Below are 20,694 nucleotides of genomic sequence, written 5' to 3' on the forward strand. Positions count from 1 at the left end.
GTGTATCTGCTTCTACAACTCATACGTTTCTATAAGTAAGGCAGCTGTGTTTGCCACTCCAAAGGCAGGCTTGGTGAAAATTTGTGATTTCTGGAAGGCAGTATGCATGTATTGGACCATACAGCTAATGCACTGTTATATGAACTGACAATGTTGTCCCACAAAAAATCTTTTCTACCAAAGTGATCTAGCATTTGTGGAGAACTTATGGGCACGACAGAAGAGCAGGACTTGGGTGTGATTGTATGTGATGATCTTAAGGTGGTCAAACAGGTTGAAAAGGTAACGGCGAAAGGTAGAAGGATGCTAGGGTGCATAGGGAGAGGTATGGCCAGTAGGAAAAAGCAGGTATTGATGCCCCTGTATAATACTTTGGTGAGACCTCATTTAGAATGTTGAGTACATTTCTGGAGGTCACACCTTCAAAAAGATATAAAAAGGATGGAGTTGTCCAGAGGAAGGCTACTAAAATGGTGTGTGGTCTTCATCATAAGGTGTATGGGGACAGACTTAAAGATCTCAATCTGTATACTTTGGAGGAAAGGTGGGAGAGGGGAGATTAGAAAGACGTTTAAATACTAAGTGATGTAGATGCACATGAGTCGAGTCTCTTTCATTTGAAAGGAAGCTCCAGAATGAGAAGGCATAGGATGAAGTTAAGAGGTGATGGGGCGGTCCAAGATGGCGGCGTGACTACCGTGTTGCCGGCGAGTCTCCAATTCTTTTCCTCAACGAAATGCTGCACACCAAAAGGAAGGGCTTAGTTCGGTCTGTTCCTCACCGGCCGGAACTTCTACGCCCTTGCGACAGACCTTGTTGGACTTTACCGCTAGAACTCCTCTCCAGGATGGAACGCGAGGTTCGCTTAAGTCTCTCTCTCGCTTCCTGACCTGGTAGTACTCCCTGCCCCACGACTGAGCCTTCTGTGCAGGAGAGAAGCACCGATGCCGAAGTGGCTGTAGGAGTTGACTCCAGTGAGGGAATAAGGAGGAAGAAGGAGTCTTGGGGGATAAAATGCAACCTTTGGTGGAAGACAGTCATTTGACTCTCTCGACCCCCTCGGAGGTGACCCTGTTAGATGTTTGGAAAGTGATCCAGAGGACGGATGGAAAGTTACAAAAAACAGTGCAGGAAACATCTTCCTTAGTAAAAAAGGTAGACTCTTTGGCAAAAACAATTGATGAAATAAAAAATGAAAATGAATTTAAGTTTCAAGTTGTTAATGAAGAAATAAAAGCTCTTAAAGAAGTTAATGCTCAATTAATTAAGGACAAACTTTTAGTACATAAGAAAATAGAGCAATTAGAGAATTACAATAGACGATTGAACTTGAGACTATTAAATTTCCCAAGGATGACAGAAATTTCTTCTGAATTGTTTAAGAACTATTTGGTTCAAATTCTGGGTTTTGCTCCTGAACTTATTCCTCCTTTGAATAAGATTTATTATTTACCTGGTCATATTAAGAAATTAGGGAGCGAAACTCCAGCAGTAAATCACTCGAATTGGGAAATATCTCAGAAATTTTGGAAACATCTACTACAAAAATTGAGGAAAGCGCTACCTTGCTCATTTCATGTGTGTTTCAGCAAGATCTTAATGCTGTACTGAAGCTTTATTTCCGTAAAACTCAAGCTCCTTTTATGGGACAGTGTATATGGATTTACCCCGATGTTAAAAGAGACACAAGAAAGGAGAAAATTGTTTTTAGTAATGAGGCAAGAAGTGAAAGATCTTGCCTCATTATAAATGCCTCATTAAATACTTGGGGACGAAATATACCTTTTTTGTTCCAGAACATCTTAGGAGCTTTCTAGACATGAAAAAGATCAGGGACTAATGGATGTTATAATATGAGAGGAATATATCCGTTAAAGCCTTTTTTTTGTTATTGTTTCTTGTTGTTTAAAGTCCCTTTAGGTGGACTTTTCCCCCAAGGTTCTATATTGGGGTCTAAGAAGAAGTTGTATTTTTATTTACTTGTTGTTATTCTTCTTTGTAAAAATCTTTTCTTCGTATTTCCTTAACAAGTGTAATGCTTGACATTATTTTCAAATGAATAAACAGATAAATTAAAAATAAGAGGTGATAAGCTCAGGAGAACATATCTGTTCCTGAAGTATTTAGGCAACTAACCTATACAATCCTACTCCACAATAACTGATCTCTAGCGCTGTTAATAATTAGCTTTTAACTTTGTTAATTCTACTTAATTTGTAACATCTTTAAACCATTGTAAACTGCATAGACCTTCACGGTCCTGTGGTATATAAACTGTCGTTATTATTATTATTAATCTAAGGAAATAATTTTTTTTTTTATAGAAAGGGTGGTATATGCATGGAACAGTCTCCTGGAAGAGGTGGTAGAGACTAGTGCTGCCCGATTCAGGAAAAAAAATTTAGATTCGATTCAGCCTACTGAATTGGTTTTTCGATTCGATTTTCCTGCCCAATTGCGTGTTTTTTTCAAACATCCCAGTGGGTTTATTTTATAGCCTCATCACCCCCTTTTCCTTCTCCTTACCACACTGGCACTGTGGTGTAAACAAAATAAACAAACAAAAAAGACTTTTCCTCTCTCTGTTAAATCCTAGCTCACGTTTGCGGTCTAACACCAGCTCTGGCACATATTGTAATCACAAAATGTTTTTCTACCTTTTGTTGTCTGGTCATTATTCAAATCTTGTTGGTCTCAGGCTCTGGTTGTTTTCTGATAACTTGCTTGCCAGGGTCATCTTCTTTCTTTCTCCGTGCTAACCATCCATCTGCCATCTCTGTCCTCCCCTTCCATTTCCCTACCCTCCCCCCGGAGGTCTGGCATCTTTCTTTTTTTTTCCACCTCCATGCACAGATCCACCTTTTCTTAACTACCCTTTCATCTAGCATCTCTCCTTCCTTCCCCACCACCCCAGGGTCCACCATCTCTCTCTTTCTTTTCCCAACTACCCTCCTATCCAGTATCTCTATCCCCCCCTCCACACCATCCCTTGTTTCCAACTTCTCTCCCTTTCTGCTCCTTCCCTCCCTAAATCCCATTGTCTTCTCTATTTTTAGACCCATTATTTTTTCCCCCCAAAGTCCAGCATATGCACGTCTCTTTGAACCCCCCTTCCCTACCTCCGTGTACTTCTACACCAGGGCCCCCCTCCCCTGAAGGTCCGTTCCTCCCTGAAGGCCTGCACCTCCCCCTGAAGGCCTGAACCCCACCCCTGAAGGCCTGTCCCCCCCTTGAAGACCTGCTCCCCCTTGAAGATCTGCCCCTCCCCTTAAAGACCTATGCCACCATCCCTGGCCTGTCCCCCCTTTCAATGTCTGTCCACCCCTGAAAACCTGCGCCACCATCCCTGGCCTGTCCCCCCCCCTTAAAGGCCTGCACCCCCCCTCCCCGGGAAGGCCTCCGTGTTCCCCCTGGCCTCCCCACACCGTTTACCTTATAGCTTCAGCCTGCAGCGAAGATCGCGGTTACAGCGTCTTTGCAAAGTGTTTTAAACTGTTTCCTCTGCTGTGGTCCCGTCCCTCCTCTGACGTCAGAGGCAGGATCGCAGCGGAGGAAACAGTTCAAAGCACTTTGCAAAGACGCTGTAATCGCGATCTTCGCTGCAGGCTGAAGCTATAAGGAAAACGGTGTGGGGAGGCCAGGAGGAACAAGGAGGCCTTCCCAGGGGAGGGGGGGATGTGCAGTCCTTCGGGGAGGCCAGGGGGGAAGCCGACAGCAGCACTTCCTGACTGATCCTCCCTCCTTGCCCTCTAAAGCAGGTGCGGCAGTGGCGGGCCAGCAAAAGCAGTGCTGCTGCTCCTGCTTTAGGGGGCATGGGGGGAGGGTCCGAATTAGGAAGCCAACTTTTTTTTGTTTTGAATCAATTCAAATTGATTTACCTGAAGTGAATCGGTGAACTGATTTGAATCGTGAATCGGGCAGCACTAGTAGAGACAGAGACTACATCTGAATTCAAGAAAGCCTGGGATAGGCACCTGGGATTTATTAGAGAGAGGAAGAGATAATGGTTACTGCAGATGGGCAGACTGGATGGGCCATCTGCCATCATGTTTCTATATCCAATTTTTTATAGACTGGTTGAACAGTGAGTAGGTTATGTCATATTGAATTGCTGGTCTTGCAGTAGGCCATGACTTTTGGTACTTCAATATATTTTAAGAGGTCAAAAGGTCACTCTTCGCTCGGCAGGGAATAAGGCACCTCCTTATCCAACTTCTGAACAAAAGTTAGCTAAATATAACCATTGGGCTACTCCTTGTCAGAGAAAGTATCTGTTAATAGCACTGCGTACTTCTAGTACCACTATAAAAATGATTAGTAGTAGTAGTCATATGGGACCTCATTACTGGCTATCAGAGGAGAAGAGGCAAACAGAATTCCTGTAGTTTTAATTTATTTACATTTGATATACTGCCTCAACTAACACACACATCAAAGCAATTTACAAATAAAAACAGATAGAAAAGAACTACAGAAACATAATAGGAAAATAGCCACATCCACACTGAGAGAAGACAAGAATGAAAAGGCAAACAGAAAAGAAAAAGTAAACAGAACAAAAACAGGTGAGAAGTGTCCTACTGAGCCCCCCCCCAATCATACTCTCAAAAAAACCCTATGAAAGAGATGAGTCAAGAGCCACCTTAAAATTATTAAGAGACAATTTAACCCTCAAAAGAGAGATGATTCCACATAAATGATACATGGAAAAAGAATGCACAATGCTGTGTAGATTCCAGATGAGCCAAAGCTGAGGGAAGAGGGAACCAGACAAAGTAAAACCATTATATAAGGCCTTGAGAATATCTATCTCCTCTTCACCTCTTCTCCATGCGCACCATCTCCTCTTGCTCATCTCTTCCTTTCCTTTTTTTTTTTTTTTTTCACCCTGCAACCCTTTATGTATTTATTGCCTTTTTGAAGGAATTCACCCAAGGTGGTAAACAGCAAGGATAAGTCAAAAATAAGGAACAGACAATTACAGCAGTAAAAATATTCAAATTACAATACAAAGTATAGCATAAATGTTACATTACAATGTCAATACAATATGCGATAAAACATTTTAATAGACAGCATAGGATATAAGCAAAGACAGAATGTATAGATAGATAAGATAGAGTAACAGAGGTAAGAAAATATCACATCCAAGTATTGTGGTGATCTAAATACCAAAATCAGAAATCATTTTGCCTAAAAATACAGCCTTGTAGGTCTGCCCACCTCACCTCATCTCTTCCTTTTCATTCCTATGGGGACTATTTCACTTCCCAATGCAGCAAAAATGCTTTGGTCTACATATTCCCACTGCCTCTCCAGTGCTTCGACATCTGACTTTCTTTCCTTCTCCCTGCTCTAACATGTCCCTGCCTCCATAACTTCTTCTCTCCTTATTCTCTGACATCTCAGTACCCCTCCCACTAGCAGCCCTCTGAACTTGCTTGTACAGACGGTAACACTAAGTACATGCTGCTTCTATCACCAAAGCCCTCCTTTTCTAGAATCCTGCCCACAGGAAACAGGAAGCTTTGTCAGAGGAGGCAGGGGCACTAATGAGGGAAGGCTCCGGTATCAGAGCTGCAGGATGTGTTGCTGTCTGTACGGGCAAGTTCAGAGGGCGGCTAGGGGGAGGGGGAATGCAATCGTGTTAAATGCATTAAATGTTCAGCCCTAATAATAACCCTTTTTGCATTCTGTTTACTTCAGTCCCCCAACCTTCACACAATTATTCAAAAAAAGTTAACAAAATTGCTCACCATAAGTGCTACACATTTTAGGGTTTCATAAAGCAAAGGTGAAAAGGAATTAACTCTGTACAGAAAGTAGTTTAAAGAAATTAAAAACTTTGAAGGCTCATTTTTTTAGGATAGCTTGCTGTATCAGGAGGGATGAATAAGCTTCTTGCATCAAAGATTTTTTATTTTACAGGAATATGATTTGTGACACTGATCTATTAGGAAAATGACTAACATTCTATTTAGTTTTGTAGTTCCTTTTCTTTGAAATTTTCTTTGCATTTTAAATTTGTAAACTGAGATTTATGTAAGCTAAACAGTATATTCAAGGTATACTGCCCTGCAATGGCAAAATAAAACAAGTGCTTCAGTAAAAATAGGTACATATTTTCTTTTGCCATTGCAGGGCAGTGTAGGTGGAGTGAGCATCATTGGGAAGCCGAGTCTGGGCGGGCACGTGCCTTCACTTCCTCCAAGTATGCTCTTCTCCACCCATCCACTGAGCATGCTCAGTTCTTAATGACAATAGATGGTGGGAGACAGGTAGATTTGTGTAAGAATAAGGGTATGACTCTAGCCCTAAGAAAATGATGTGGCCTTGAAGACAACTGAATTTTGTTCTCTGCAGTTAGATCAGTGACCATGGAATAGGTACCTGGGTGTTACTGCAGGACTCCTGCTTTTAGAAAAGTCAGATTTGCGTACAGGTGTTGGAGTCTTCATGGCTACAATATTTATGCCATGTTGAAACTTAGGTGTGCTGGAACTATTCGATACTGCTGCCAGGAAGCTTCTGCTTTCGCCAGGAAATTTAGTTATTCTTTTGCAGATGTTACAAGTAACCAACTAGAAAAATAAACAGAAGCCAAGACAGTAATAAAGCAAAGTGTCAAAGTATATGTAGAATATTTTAAAAAGACCCCATACAGGACTAACACATTATGTACTATATAGTGGACAAAAACTAACTACTGTATTTTTCGCTCCATAAGACGCATTTTTTTCACCCACAAAAAGGGGGTGCACCTTATGGAGCAAATACACCTTCCCTCCCCCCTCCCCAGTACAATTTTTTAAAGTTGTGGTGGTCCAGTGCACTCTCCTGCTGGACAGATGGCTTTGGTAGCAGAGCAGCGCGATGCAGGAGCATGACCTTTGCGCTTCCTGCCTGGTTCCGCGCTGCTCAGTGATTGGCTGATTTCAATTCTCGATGAGAACTGACCTCAGCCAATCACTGAGCGGTGCGGGACCAGGCAGGACGTGCAAAAGTTGTGCTCCTGCATTGCGCTGCTCTGCTACCGAAGCCAGCTGTCCAGCAGGAGAGCATGCTGGACCACTGCAACTTTAAAAAGGTACCGGGGGGCTGCGGCCGGCTTCAAACTGTGGGTGGGCTGCTTTGGGCTTCCCAGCACCAGACCACCAGGTGCACCCACCTGTAGAGGAGATTTTTTTTCCTTGGTTTTTCCTTCTCTACAGGGGGGTGCGTCTTATGGACGTTTGCGTCTTACAGAACTAAAAATACGGTAATACCAGCCTAGCTCAGCACTGAACACAATACACTCAAAGATTTAAATCACCTAACATGTTTTGCATAAATGATTATTCATTATGTCAATTTCAGAAATCTGTAGAGAAAAAAAGTTCTAAAAAGTATCACATCGCATTACAATAAAAAAAAGAAGAGCAACTAAAATAATCATACAATAAAACTATTCCCCCCAAACTACTATTTTCTAAGGCAGGCCTCAACAAATTTTCTTAGGATCTAGGAGTCAGTCCAAAAAGTCTAGGAGCCAGACTCAGAACAAATGGAGTTATGCATATTTATAAAATCATGTATTCATAATGTGCTCAGTGTGATCACACTAATTACAGTAGCAGAGAAAGATTAGATAAGAGGATACTGCTCTTCTCCATTGTCCACCCATAGAATATATAGCAATGGAAATAGGCTTTAGGTTGCTGCTACTGAGTGAATGGGAGAGAGGCTAGGGGTGGGTGGACAATGCATCCACTCACCAAACCATAGAAGCTGCAGCCTTAGTCTCTCTCCATTGCCCACCTGCCTTGGGATGATACCTTAGATCATAGCCTTCTCGGGGTATAAATAAGTTTCCCTCAGGACCCTGGAAAGGACAGAGTGCAAATGTAAATAGCAAAGTCCACAACCCATACTCTCTTATGAGACCAAAAAGAAGCTGTTAAGGTAATTTGGGGGTTGTGTGGATTTGAACCCATGACCTATGGAAGATGGAAGAAGTGCCTTTAACCAGTGAGCCACAGGTGCTTCCTTTTAGACAGGGGTTCCTATTATTTTTTAGTGACATTCTACCATCTAGGTGCATATTGATGATATCACAATGATATCAAGATTGTGCATCAGACATGTCCACTTGCTCTGAACCACCATATATTTTGTGTGCTTTGCTTGAGAAATGGATTGTTAAACATCTTTTTCTATTATCAAAGACGAGTCCTCTTTACCCCAAAGAATAGAGATTTAGTATGCTATATATTTTTTTCATGTGCTTTGCTTAAGTAATGCATTATTAAACATCTTTTGACCTTAGTATCAAACTGGAGTCCTCTTTACCTCCAAAAATAAAAGCCCCATTCACTTAAATATGATGCCTCCGGCATGCCTAAGTTGCATTTAGCTAACGCCCAAAAGTAGACCTGGTTTTGCAACGACTACATTTTAGGCAAGAATATAGACACATTAGGATGCTGAGTGACATGCGATTCTATAAATGGACATCCATATCAAAGCCACACCTACACCTATCCCGTTAGGCATGGCTTTTCAGATGGGCATCTACAAAATTGTGGACGCCTATTTTGTGAATTGCGCACAGCTTTTGGATGTCTAACTTTCAATTATTGCTTGTTAAAGTTGTTAATTGGGCTTATTATCCAATTTATTTGGATGCCTAAGTTGCTGGACGTCCATACTGTTGATGCCTCTTTTTAGGCATCCTTTAAAGAATTTGCCCCTCACTCACTACTGGATCCTGACCTCTGCTACAGTCTGCACCTCTGTCCCTGCTGGAGTAAAAGATAAATGGTTACAGAAGATGCTTTAGTAAGGGATTTTATTTTAAATTTGAGATGTTTGGTAATTTTACTTCCTCCCACTCCCAGAACTCAACAACCACTACTCTCTCCTTCCTTTTCCTTGGCCACCCAAAGGAAATCCATGAATGTATGATGCAAACATTGAGTGACAAATACCCATCATACTCCACAGTGAAGAAGTAGAGTGCAAACTTTCAGCGTGGAGATTTTGAGACCAAAAGATGCAGCAAGGTCTGGGAGGCCTCAAATGGTGTCAACTCCTGAAATTGTTGACCATGACCTGATTTTGGCCGATCGACAAATAATCAGCTAAAACAATTGCAGAGCTACTACAGATATCCAGGGAATGTGTTGGATGTATAACTTGATGGGCTGACGTTAGGACCCAAGTGGTGAACTGGATTAGAAACTGGTTGACAGACAGACGCCAGAGGGTTGTGGTTAATGAAATTCACTCAGAGGGACAGGTGAGTGGTAGAGTCCCTCAGGGATCGGTGCTGGGGATGATCCTGTTCAATATGTTTGTGAGCGACATTGCCGAAGGATTAGAAGGAAAAGTTTTCCTTTTTGCGGATGATACCAAGATTTGTAACAGATACTGAGGAGGGTGTGGAAAACATGAAAAAGGATCTGCAAAAGTTAGAAGAATGGTCTAATATCTGGCAACTAAAATTCAATGCAAAGAAGTGCAGAGTAATGCATTTGGGGATTAGAAATCGGAAGGAACCATATGTGCTGGGAGGTGAGAGGCTGATATGCATGGATGGGGAGAGGGACCTTGCGGTGATAGTGTCTGAAGATCTAAAGGTGAAGAAACAGTGTGACAAGGTGGTGGCTGTTGCCAGAAAGATGCTAGGCTGTATAGAGAGGTGTGACCAGTAGAAAAAAGAAGGTGATGATGCCCCTGTACAGGTCGATGATGAGGCCCCACTTGGGAGTATTGTGTTCAAATTTGGAGACCGTATCTGGCGAAGGACATAGAAAGACTTGAAACAGTCCAGAGGAAGGTGACAAATATGGTAGGAAGTTTGCGCCAGAAGATGTATGAGGAGAGATGTAGGGATGAATCCTTCCTCACACCTGAAGGTTAGCCCTCTCACTGACGTCATAAAGCATGAACCATTGTCTGCAAGAAATCTTTCCGGCATGAACCATGCAAGAAGAGAAAAAGAAGAAATCATCTTTGCTGCCTGTCAGATGTATTCTGGGTATGTTCACCAGAACTGTGTGTTTCTCTAGTCAAGGACATCTGACTATGCCTACATACTCAGCCTGTGTGAAGCTGTGGGAATCATCAGCTTCTAAGCTGTTCTTATCTAAGAAGGCGCCTCTTCCCAAGGCCTGTATGAGACTTTACACAGAAAGGCTATTCATCCAAGTTCTGTTTCTGGATTGGTTCTGAGAGGTCATCTGATGAGAACTAAGGAGTAGGTGCCTAATTTATTATTATTTTGTGCTGAGGTATAAGGGAGCTTGCATCTTAACATAGGATTCTCTGCACACCTTCTATAATAATTAAGACCTGAGAAGTTACTTCTGGTGATTAGCTCTCTTACAGGGAGTGAAGGAACAGGACTTTTATCCAGACCTGGTGTTCATATCACTTAAGGAACTATTGTTGACAGACGTTTATAGCTCACTTCAGTAAATAATTGACCCTTGTTGACCTGGAGAAATTCTACATCGTGCCACGCCAAGAAAGGACTGATTCTATCTCCCTGGGGCTTGACCTGCAGAATGGTGAGCTAGGAATCATATTTTCCTTATCAGCTGGGCTAGGTAGATCTCCAATTGGTTACCGGAAAGGAGTAGTTAATTACTCTGGGTGATAAACTGCTGCTAATCTGGAATTATTATTATAAGGAATTATTTAGTGTGTAAGAATTAGTTATATCTACTCATTTACTTAGCAAGTATTGTATGATAATATGTACTGAGTTTCATGTATGTATTCGGACATTGTGTGAACAATTAATTAATTATTATTTACTGCTGGCTTATGAATTATATTTTTACATCTATAATAAAACTTTTTCATAAAGCCCTGGTCTTTATTTTTGTATAAGTAGGCAAAGAGTATAGAACCCTAGGATGACGAGTTTATGGTTTCCCTAGCAACTAAGAGACACATGACTTGTTTATGTTACGCTAATTAGTATACCCATAAATCTACCTACAGAGACTGGAAGCCCTGAATATGTATACCCTAGAGCAGTGTTCTTCAAACTTTTTACACCTATGGACCGGCGGAAATAAAATAATTATTTTGTGAACCGGCAAACTAATAAGACTGAAATTTTTAAAAACCCCATTGCCGTCCTGTCCCCACGAGCTCGGTCCCGTTAACCATCTGATCCCATCTGCACAAGCCTCAAATAGTTATGATTTTATATTGAACATACTTTATTAAAGTATAAAAAGAAACAATATTCTGTACAATTGTCATTTTATAAATATAAATAATACAGGGCAAGGATCAACAAAACCCCCGTCTCCCCTCCCCTTCACATATATCCCCTCTACTATCAAGAAAACTGAATAAGCCAAATTATTACAGAATGCTACACAAATATCATGCTAACAGAATACCGCAGTCACACATGGCAGGAATGGTGTTAGGGGGAGTGCAACTAGGGCAACTGCTTCCTGGTCAGAGAGAGCCCTAAGCCAGCTAGAAGCTAAAGACGCACTGCCTGGGCTTTGCACTCCCCAGTTATGTCTAACATCAGCTCTAGCAGGATACATATTTTAAATCTGATATATTCTTTTTTTTTTTAATTTATCATTTTACACAAAAAATTATCAAGCATTATATCTTGTACAGTAAGATTGTATCCAAAGTACAATAATAAGAAGAATACATATAACATATTCTCTTACTCTTAAGCAATCTGTAGTCCCCAATTTTTGAATCCAAGATTTTCAAAATAGAGTGACTTATAAATTAAAAAGAAAATAACAATAATAAGCAAATCAAGGTGGCTGAAATCGGAGGGAGTTTCCTAATCATGAGTCAGTTATCATTCCAGTTCTTTCTTTCTCAAGACGTTTCAAAGCCACAAAATTTGTTAGGTGCATTGGATCAAAGAAAACATATTTATCTACACCATGAAGAACAATACATTTGCAGGGAAATCTAAGAAAAAACTTTCCCCCCACTGAAATCACTCCTGGTTTTAACAATAGGAACTGCCTTCTCCGTTTTTGAGTCTCTTTGGTGACATCTGGAAAAATCTGTACTTTTTGTCCTAGGAACTCTTTAGTTCTATTTTTAAAGAACATTTTCATAATCCAGTTCTTATCTGGTGCTAAAGCAACAGTAACTAACAGTGTTGCTGGTGTAACCAAGTCCTTTGTAGAAGATTCCAATAAAGTGGATATGTCCATTTGTGGTTCCTGCTGATCTTGATTACCCAGTTGCTGTTCCATTTTTCTGACAGGCAAATAATATACTTGGGAAAAGGGCGGAATTAATTCCTCAGAAACTGGAAAGACTTCCAAAAAGTATTTCTTTAACATTTCTCTAGGTGTCATAGATAAGACCCTAGGGAAATTTAGGAACCTTAAATTATTAGCTCGCTGGCCATTTTCAATCATTTCCAGTTTCCGCCTAATATTCACACAATCTTTAACCACTGTTTCTTGCACTTGTTTAACCTCCGTTATTTCAAGTTCATTTTTTTCCAACTTTGTTTTAGTTAAAGTCATATCTGCTTGTATTTTATTTAGTTCTTGTTCTTGTTTGTAAATTGTCTTTCCCATTTCTTTAATTTGTGGAGTCAAAGTATTCCCCAGTTTTATTACTAAGTCCCATAGAGACTCCATAGTAATTTCAGTGGGTTTTTTTTACCATAAAGGAACCATTCTCACCTTCCAAAGATGTAGTTTGTTTGTCTTGTTTTTCCTCTCTCTTCTCCGGTGTTCCCAGCGCTTCTGTATCTCTCCCTAGACTCAAAAAGTCCTGGGGGATATCTGTCTCCAGACTCACCGATGAAAGAGCCTCCCAGATAGCAGACCCTATCTCTCCGGACAAGTCTGGTTCCCGTGGTGAGCTGGTGCGCTGTGGCTGGGGAGGAGTATCTCTTGCATCAGGGCTGAGCGTAACCTCCAGCCCAGGGATCCCTCTAGCGACGTCACTCTGCGTCGCCAGTTCCAACGGGCGACTCCCTGATGCCGTTGTCTCCCTCTGAAGCCGATTCAGCATTTGCTCGATAGTGATAGTCGGGGGATTTCCAGAGCGCCGTGAGGCTCCTGCAGCACTTCTCCCTCTCCTTTTCGGCATGAAGAACAGTCGCTCAGCCAAGCTGAAACTAAAGGTAAATTCGATTTCACCGAGCTTCTGATGAACGCTTCCGAAGTTCAGCTGCTCGCGGCCATCTTGGATCTGAGCCGGTGATGATATATTCTAATCACAAGATAGAAATAAAATTATTTTTTTCTACCTTTTATCATCTCTGGTTTCTGCTTTCATCTTTTCACTCTCTTCCATCCAGCGTCTGCCCTCTCTCTCTTCAATTCAGCATCTGCCTCTTCCATCCACTGTCTGCCCTCTACCCCTCCCCCTCCCATATGGTATCTGCGTTCTTTCTATGCCCCTCTCTCCTAAACCAGATCTAGCATCTTTGTCCCTCTTTCCTTATTTTTCATCTGACCCCCTTCCCAGCATCAATCTCTCTCTACCTTGTCATTCCTGTCTTTCCCCTTTCCCTTATCTGATCTCTCCATTCCATCCTGACTCCTTCCCCTCCTCCTCCCCTGTCCAGCAGTACCTTCTTCCTTTCTTCCTCCCCTTATCCAACAATAACTTTCTTCCCTCCCCGTTCTCCCCTGTCAGCAGTATCCCCTTCCCCTCCCTTGTCCAGGAGTACCCCTTCTCCCTTTCCTCCTCCCCTTATCCAACAGTAATTCTCTTCCCTTCCCTTCTCCCCTGTCAGCAGTATTCCCTTCCCCTCCCTTGTCCAGGAGTACCCCTTCTCCCTTTCCTCCTCCCCTTATCCAACAGTAATTCTTGTCCCTTCCCTTTCCCTTCTCCCCTGTCAGCAGCAGCCCCTTCCCCTCCCTTGTCCAGGAGTACCCCTTCTCCCTTCCTTCCTTCCCTCTCCAGCAAATGTTTCCTCTATGTAGGCTAGCGGCAGATCTGTATGCTTTTAACTTCGGCACACAGCTGCCCCTAAGCAGTATTTTAGCACGGTTTCATGAGGCAGCCTCGGGGCCTTTGGTAGGCTGGCCCTCTTCGATGATGCTATGTGGGCCGGCCTACCAAAGGCCCCGAGGCTGCCTCATGAAACCGCGCTAAAATACTGCCTAGGGGCAGCTGTGTGCCAAAGTTAAAAGCACACAGACCTGCCGCTGCTTTTCTGGGGTGCGGAGACATACACGGCAGAAGTCGGTGGTGGCAGGCAGGAGTGCCGGCATAGCGACGGCAACAGGAAGCTGCACGTCAGCCGACGCCGGCACCTTTTGCTGCGGCGGAGTCCTGAATCCTTCGCGGACCGGCAAGATTTTTTTGCGGACCGACAGTTGAAGAACTGTGTCCTAGAGGAAAGGAGGGACAGAAGAGATATGATTCAGATGTTCAAATACTTGAAAGGTATTAATGTAGAACAAATCTATTTCAGAGAAAGGAAAATGGTAAAACCAGAGGGCAGAATTTGAGGTTGAGGGGTGGTAGATTCAAGAGTAATGTTAGGAAATTCTTCTTTACGGAGAGGGTGATTGATGCATGGAATGTGCTCCCGAGGAAGGTGGTGGAGAAGAAAACGGTGACAGAGTTCAAACAAGCATGGGATGAACACAGAGGATCTCTCAACAGAAAATAATGGGTATGCATTGAAGGAACTAAGAAGCACAAACACTCCAAAAACCTGCCAAAGAAACTTAAGAAAGAAACCCACCAAGAGGCAGAATAGATCACAAGGAACTAAGGCCAGTGTACTGGGCAGGCTTGCATGGCCTGTGTCCCGTATATGAACATTCAGTTGAGGACGGGCTGGGAAGGGTTTCGATGGCTGGGATGGTTAAGATGAGCTGGAGTGAGCTTTGATACTCTCCAGTAGATGAAACCTAAGCACAGTACTGGGCAGGGCTCTTGGATTCTGGCCCATAAATATCTAAGACAAAGGACCATTTAAACTAAAGAATTAATTTATGGAGCATGTATGGTTGGATAGACTGGATGGGACACTATGGTCTTTATCTGCCGTCATTTACTATGTATGTTACAAGCAGCTAGGTATGCAGAAGAAGTCAGCCAAGTAGGTGCCTAAATGTTTGACTGCTGATGAGAAACAACGTTGAGTGGACACTTCCAAGTTGATTTTGCAGAATTTTCAATGAGCTGGAGCCAACTTTTTGGAACTAGTTTCTGCCGATGAAACATGGTTACACCATTATGATCCTGAGAGAAAACAAAAGTCCATACAATGGTGGCACTCAGGTTCTCCAAGGAAGTTCAACACCCAAAGTTAGCAGGAAAGGTCATGATCACAGTGTTTTGGATCAGGAAGGTGTTGTAATGACCAACTATCTTCCAAGGGGCCAAACAATGAATGCAGAATACTACTGTAACTTGCTGTGTCAATTAAAGGAGGCATTGAAAGAAAAAAAAAAAGAGAGGGAAGTTGCCAAAAGTTATTTTTGCAAGAAAATGCACTTGCTCACAAGGCTGGCAAAACGATGGATATTTCGATGCAATTAGGGTTTCACTGCATAGACCGTCCACCCTACTCACCAGATCTTGCTCCATCTGACTATTTTCTATTTCTAAACCTTAAGAGAGTTTGAAAGGGTAACAATTTTCAAGTGACTCAGAGGTGACTGTAGTAGCAAAGCAGTACTGCAGTGATCAGACAAAGTATCTTTTTGGAAGGGTTACAGAAACTTTAGATACAATGTGCTTAGTGTGTTGAACTTAGGGGTGAATATGTAGAATAGCTTGCAAGTTTTATGGTTCCACTTCATTCCCTTCTTGGTTGGGCTGAAAACCTTTCAGTAACCCCTCAAATTCCGAGTGCAACATTAAAATCCTTGCCTGAACATTTGTAGCAGGTCTGGTAATTATCAGCAAAAGACATATTTTGCTTTCAGTGTAGGCAAAGTTTGAAGCCACTCGCCTTCTCTAGCATCATCAGAAAATTTGACAATAAAAAAAAAAATCAAATAGATAAAAATTTTGGAAGACAGACAGTAGCAGAAAAGAAAAACATCTGCAACAGAAAATCCTGTCAGAAGCCGTAAAATAAAAAAATAATTAATTAAATAAATCAAATACGTCAAGGGGAAGCAACCGACGAGAGAAGAAGTGGGACCATTGGACGATTGGACGATGGTGACAGAAAGGGAGTAGTAAAAGGAGAGAAAGAGATAGCTGACAGGTTAAATGAGTTCTTCACGTCAGTCTTCACGATGGAAAATATAACCAACATTCCGGAACCCGAGGAGATCGTTATAGGAGACCAAGACGATAAGCTGGTCGATTTAGAAGTAAGCCAAGAGGATGTACTCAAGCAGATTGACAGACTAAAGAGCGACAAATCGCCAGGTCCGGACGGCATTCATCCAAGGGTACTCAAGGAGCTAAAAAACGAAATAGCAGACCCATTTAGACAGATATGCAACCTATCCTTAAAAACCGGAGAGATCCCAGAGGATTGGAAAATAGCAAATGTCACGCCCATCTTCAAAAAGGGCGCAAGAGGAGACCCGGGAAACTACAGGCCGGTGAGCCTGACCTCAGTCCCGGGAAAGATGATGGAGGCACTGATTAAAGACAGCATCTGTGATCACATCGAAAAAAATGGGCAGCTAAAACCGAGTCAACACGGCTTCTGTAAGGGTAGGTCATGCCTCACTAACTTATTGTACTTCTTTGAGGGGGTGAGCAGCCAGATGGATAAAGGGGAATCTATAGACATCATTTACCTTGACTTCCAAAAAGCCTTCGACAAGGTGCCACACGAGAGACTGCTTAAAAAGATATGGAACCACGGGGTACAAGGGGAGGTCCACCGATGGATCAAAATCTGGTTGGCAAACAGGAAACAGAGGGTTGGCGTAAAGGGCCACTACTCAGACTGGAAAGGGGTCACAAGCGGAGTTCCGCAGGGGTCAGTGCTGGGACCGCTCCTGTTCAATATCTACATAAACGACCTAGAGGCGGGAACCAAGTGTGAGGTCATTAAATTTGCAGATGACACCAAACTATACAGCAGGGCTCAAACCAGGGAAGACTGCGAAGATCTTCAAAAGGATCTAACACAGCTGGAAAAGTGGGCCGAAAAATGGCAGATGAGCTTCAACGTGGGGAAATGCAAGGTCATGCACGTGGGGAAAAAGAACGCGATGTTCACATACAAAATGGGGGGAACACCACTAGGGGTCAGCAACCTGGAGAGAGACCTGGGAGTGATGGTAGATGCAACACTGAAGGCATCGGCGCAATGCGCCATGGCCTCAAGGAAAGCAAACAGAATGTTGGGTATCATTAAGAAGGGTATTACAACCAGGACGAAAGAAGTCATCATGCCGCTGTATCGTGCAATGGTGCGGCCGCATCTGGAGTACTGCGTCCAGTACTGGTCGCCGTACCTCAAGAAAGACATGGCGGTACTTGAGGGAGTACAAAGAAGAGCAACTAGACTGATAAAGGGAATGGAAAATCTCCCATATACCGAAAGATTGAAGCAGTTGGGACTTTTCTCCCTGGAGAAACGAAGACTTAGAGGAGACATGATAGAAACCTTCAAGATCCTGAAGGGCATAGAAAAAGTAGACAGGGGCAGATTTTTCAAATTAAGGGGCGCCACAAGTACAAGGGGGCACTCGGAGAAATTGAAAGGGGACAAGTTTAGAACAAATGCTAGGAAGTTCTTTTTCACTCAGAGGGTGGTAGATACATGGAACGCGCTTCCAGAGGCTGTTGTAGACAAGAAAACATTAAATGGTTTCAAAGAAGGTTTGGATAGATTCCTAGAAGAAAAAGGGATTGAGGGGTATAGATAGGTATAGACCATTGCTCAGGCAATGGGCCTTATGGGCCACCGCGGGAGCGGACCGCTGAGCAGGATGGACCAAGGGTCTGCCTCAGCAGAGGCAACTTCTTATGTTCTTAGACACATGGAAAGAGTAACAGCTAAAATAAAAACAAAAAATTTTTATTTTAGTGTTGGTAGATGTGAAATACTGAAACACAATGAAAGGCTATGGGAATGTGGGAACTGACTAGATGCTAAGAGGACCCTTAGGATTTTCTTAGAAGGCTTTGGAAATGTGTTTCAGGGTTAGCACCAGAAGGCATCACCCCATATATGTGACTACAATGAACTACTTGCTTCCAAACAAAGCTAATTTTATAATAAAGATAACCTTTGTAGTATTGCTCAATGGATAAAAAAAAGAAAATCTACCCCAAAATTACTATTAGGTACTTCATAAAATATATACAGAAAATAATCTCACTTTAATCAAAATACTATTACTTAATATGCCATGTGTCTCTCTCCCACAATCAAACCTTTCATACTACCACACTAGCTCTCCAGCAGGGTGATTCTATAATAAGGCGCCCATGCCATTTGAGTGTGTTAAGTTACAGAATACTGTCACTTTTGCAGGTAAGTGTACACTTTACACATGCACGTGACAGCAAAACATCCAAGCACTATTCTGCAAGAGAATGTGTTAAGTCAGTGGTTCCCAACCCTGTCCTGGTGGACCACCAGGCCAATCGGGTTTTCAGGCTAGCCCTAATGAATATGCATGGAGCAGATTTGCATGCCTGTCACTTCCATTATATGCAAATCTCTCTCATGCATATTTATTAAGGCTAGCTTGAAAACCCGATTGGCCTAGTGGTCCTCCAGGACAGGGTTGGGAACCACTGCGTTAAGTGGTATACTGTACAGCATAAATACAAGGAGGTATTCACATAGGTGGAGGAACTGTCGCTTACAGAATACAGTACGTTATGTTCATCCTTGGTGCATTTGGGCGCCTGCAGTTAAACGAGTCTATGGCAGGAGTAACTGCAGACTCGTAAACGTAAGCACGATGACACTAGATTATACTTCTATTCTAGAACAGAACCTGTACATCCATATGCTATTCAAGATTTAGGACCTAACTGCACATTATGGCACCTAAGAAAGAGTGGCACCATTTATAGAACTACCCCATTTGACTTGCATCCACGATAAGACCTTACAGCAAATCTAGGATGGCAATAATGGACTAACGTCGTGAAACAGATGTAGGAACATTTCCACACCTCAGGATCACACAACTGATTCTTACCATGCAATTTCCATTAACAAAAAGGACATTTTACACAATATTACTTTAACGATTTGGTATAATGTGTGGCTTTCTATCTCAAATCTTACCAACACACTCCTCGAGATCTTGTATTTTCTCAGTAGTTTTGTTTGTTTCAGATTGAGTCTATGACTCTTTGCCTCCAGCTTAAGAAGTTTCTGGATCTGTAGTGTTGCTTTCATCTTTGGTTTGAGTCGTGCTGTGTAGCTACCCGGACCCAAACACTGAAAACAAAATGAGCATATCCTTTCTGGAGTGGTTTTAACAGCTATAAAACAAAAAAAACACATATCATCAATGTGTGAAGCTAAATGGAAATCATTTTGCTTAACATTTTTCTGGTGAAGCTGTAGCTCATGTCAGAACATTCTGCAGAGTATAATGGTACATTATGGGTCCTATTCACTAAGTTGTCCTAATGTTTTAGTTACCTGCATAGTAACTGCAAAAATCTCTACATTAATTGTTGGGAGGCTTTTCTGCTAGATTTTCATTCAGTTAATGCAGACAAAGATGTCAACTGCATTAAAAAGAACATGATGCACTTAAATACACAGTAACTACTTTCACATTAACATATAGTCACTACCCTTACACTTTTAGCAGTTAATGTAGAAATTACAGCAAATGAATTGCCAAGATGCTACGTTGTGAGTTAATTTCAGTGTTCACAACTAATGCAGCTTGGTAGAATCAAAAGAACATAAGAACTGCCATCTCCAGATCAGACCCTAGGTCCATCAAGTCCAGTGATCTGCACACATGGAGGCCCCGCCAGGTGTACCCTGGCATAATTTTAGTCCCCATATCACTCTAAGCTTCTCATAAGGAGATGTTCATCTAGTTTGCCCTTACCTGTATCACTTTATGCCATTCATAAGGAGATGTACATCTAGCTTACCCTTAAATCCTAGAACGGTGGATTCCACAATTACCTCTTCTGGGAGAGCATTCCAGGTGTCCACCACTCGTTGCATGAAGCAGAATTTCCTGACATTTGTCCTGAACTTGCCCCACCCCCCTTAGCTTCAGTCTATGTCCTCTTGTCCATGTCACATTGGACATTTTAAATAATTTTTTTTTCCTGCTCTATTTTGTCGATTCCTTTCAGTATTTTGAAAGTCTCGATCATATCCCCTCGCAGTCTCCTCTTCTCAAGGGAGAACAATCCCAGTCTCTTAAGTCGTTCCTCGTATTCCAAGTTCTCCATACCTTTTATTAGCTTCATTGCTTGTCTCTGCACCCTCTCCATTTTTATATCCTTCTTTAGGTATGGAGACCAATGCTGGACGCATTATTCCAAGTGTGGTCTGACCATCGCTCTATAAAGCGGCATTATTACTTTCTCCGATCTACTCGCGATTCCCTTCTTTATCATGCCTAGCATTCTATTTGCATTCTTCGCTGCCGCTGCGCATTACGCCAACAGCTTCAGAGTCCTATCAATTAGTACACCCAGGTCTTTTTCCTGTTCGTTTTTTCCCAGAGTTGCACCTGACATACCATACTTGTGTTCCTTATTCTTTCTGCCTAAGTGCATCACTTTGCATTTTTCCACATTAAACTTCATTTG

At 42.3% G+C, this 20,694-nt stretch overlaps 1 protein-coding gene across 2 annotated transcripts in view; it reads right to left on the reverse strand.

Moving 5' to 3' along the window:
• Positions 1-20,694, reverse strand: part of C2H18orf21 (chromosome 2 C18orf21 homolog) — a 46,019-nt gene that overhangs the window by 4,946 nt on the left and 20,379 nt on the right. The window contains exons 3-5 of one of the 2 annotated variants that reach the window (XM_033930618.1): positions 19,190-19,389; positions 12,681-13,215; positions 6,431-6,581 (exon numbers count right to left, since the gene is read on the reverse strand). In XM_033930618.1, coding sequence (XP_033786509.1) covers positions 6,568-6,581; positions 12,681-13,215; positions 19,190-19,389 — 749 coding nt within the window. In that variant the 3' untranslated portion in view covers positions 6,431-6,567. Of the gene's footprint in view, positions 1-6,390; positions 6,582-12,680; positions 13,216-19,189; positions 19,390-20,694 lie in introns of those variants that run through there. The other variant, XM_033930619.1, reaches the window with a different exon arrangement.

Source organism: Geotrypetes seraphini, chromosome 2 (genome assembly GCF_902459505.1).
Source record: "Geotrypetes seraphini chromosome 2, aGeoSer1.1, whole genome shotgun sequence".
NCBI lineage: Eukaryota > Metazoa > Chordata > Amphibia > Gymnophiona > Dermophiidae > Geotrypetes > Geotrypetes seraphini.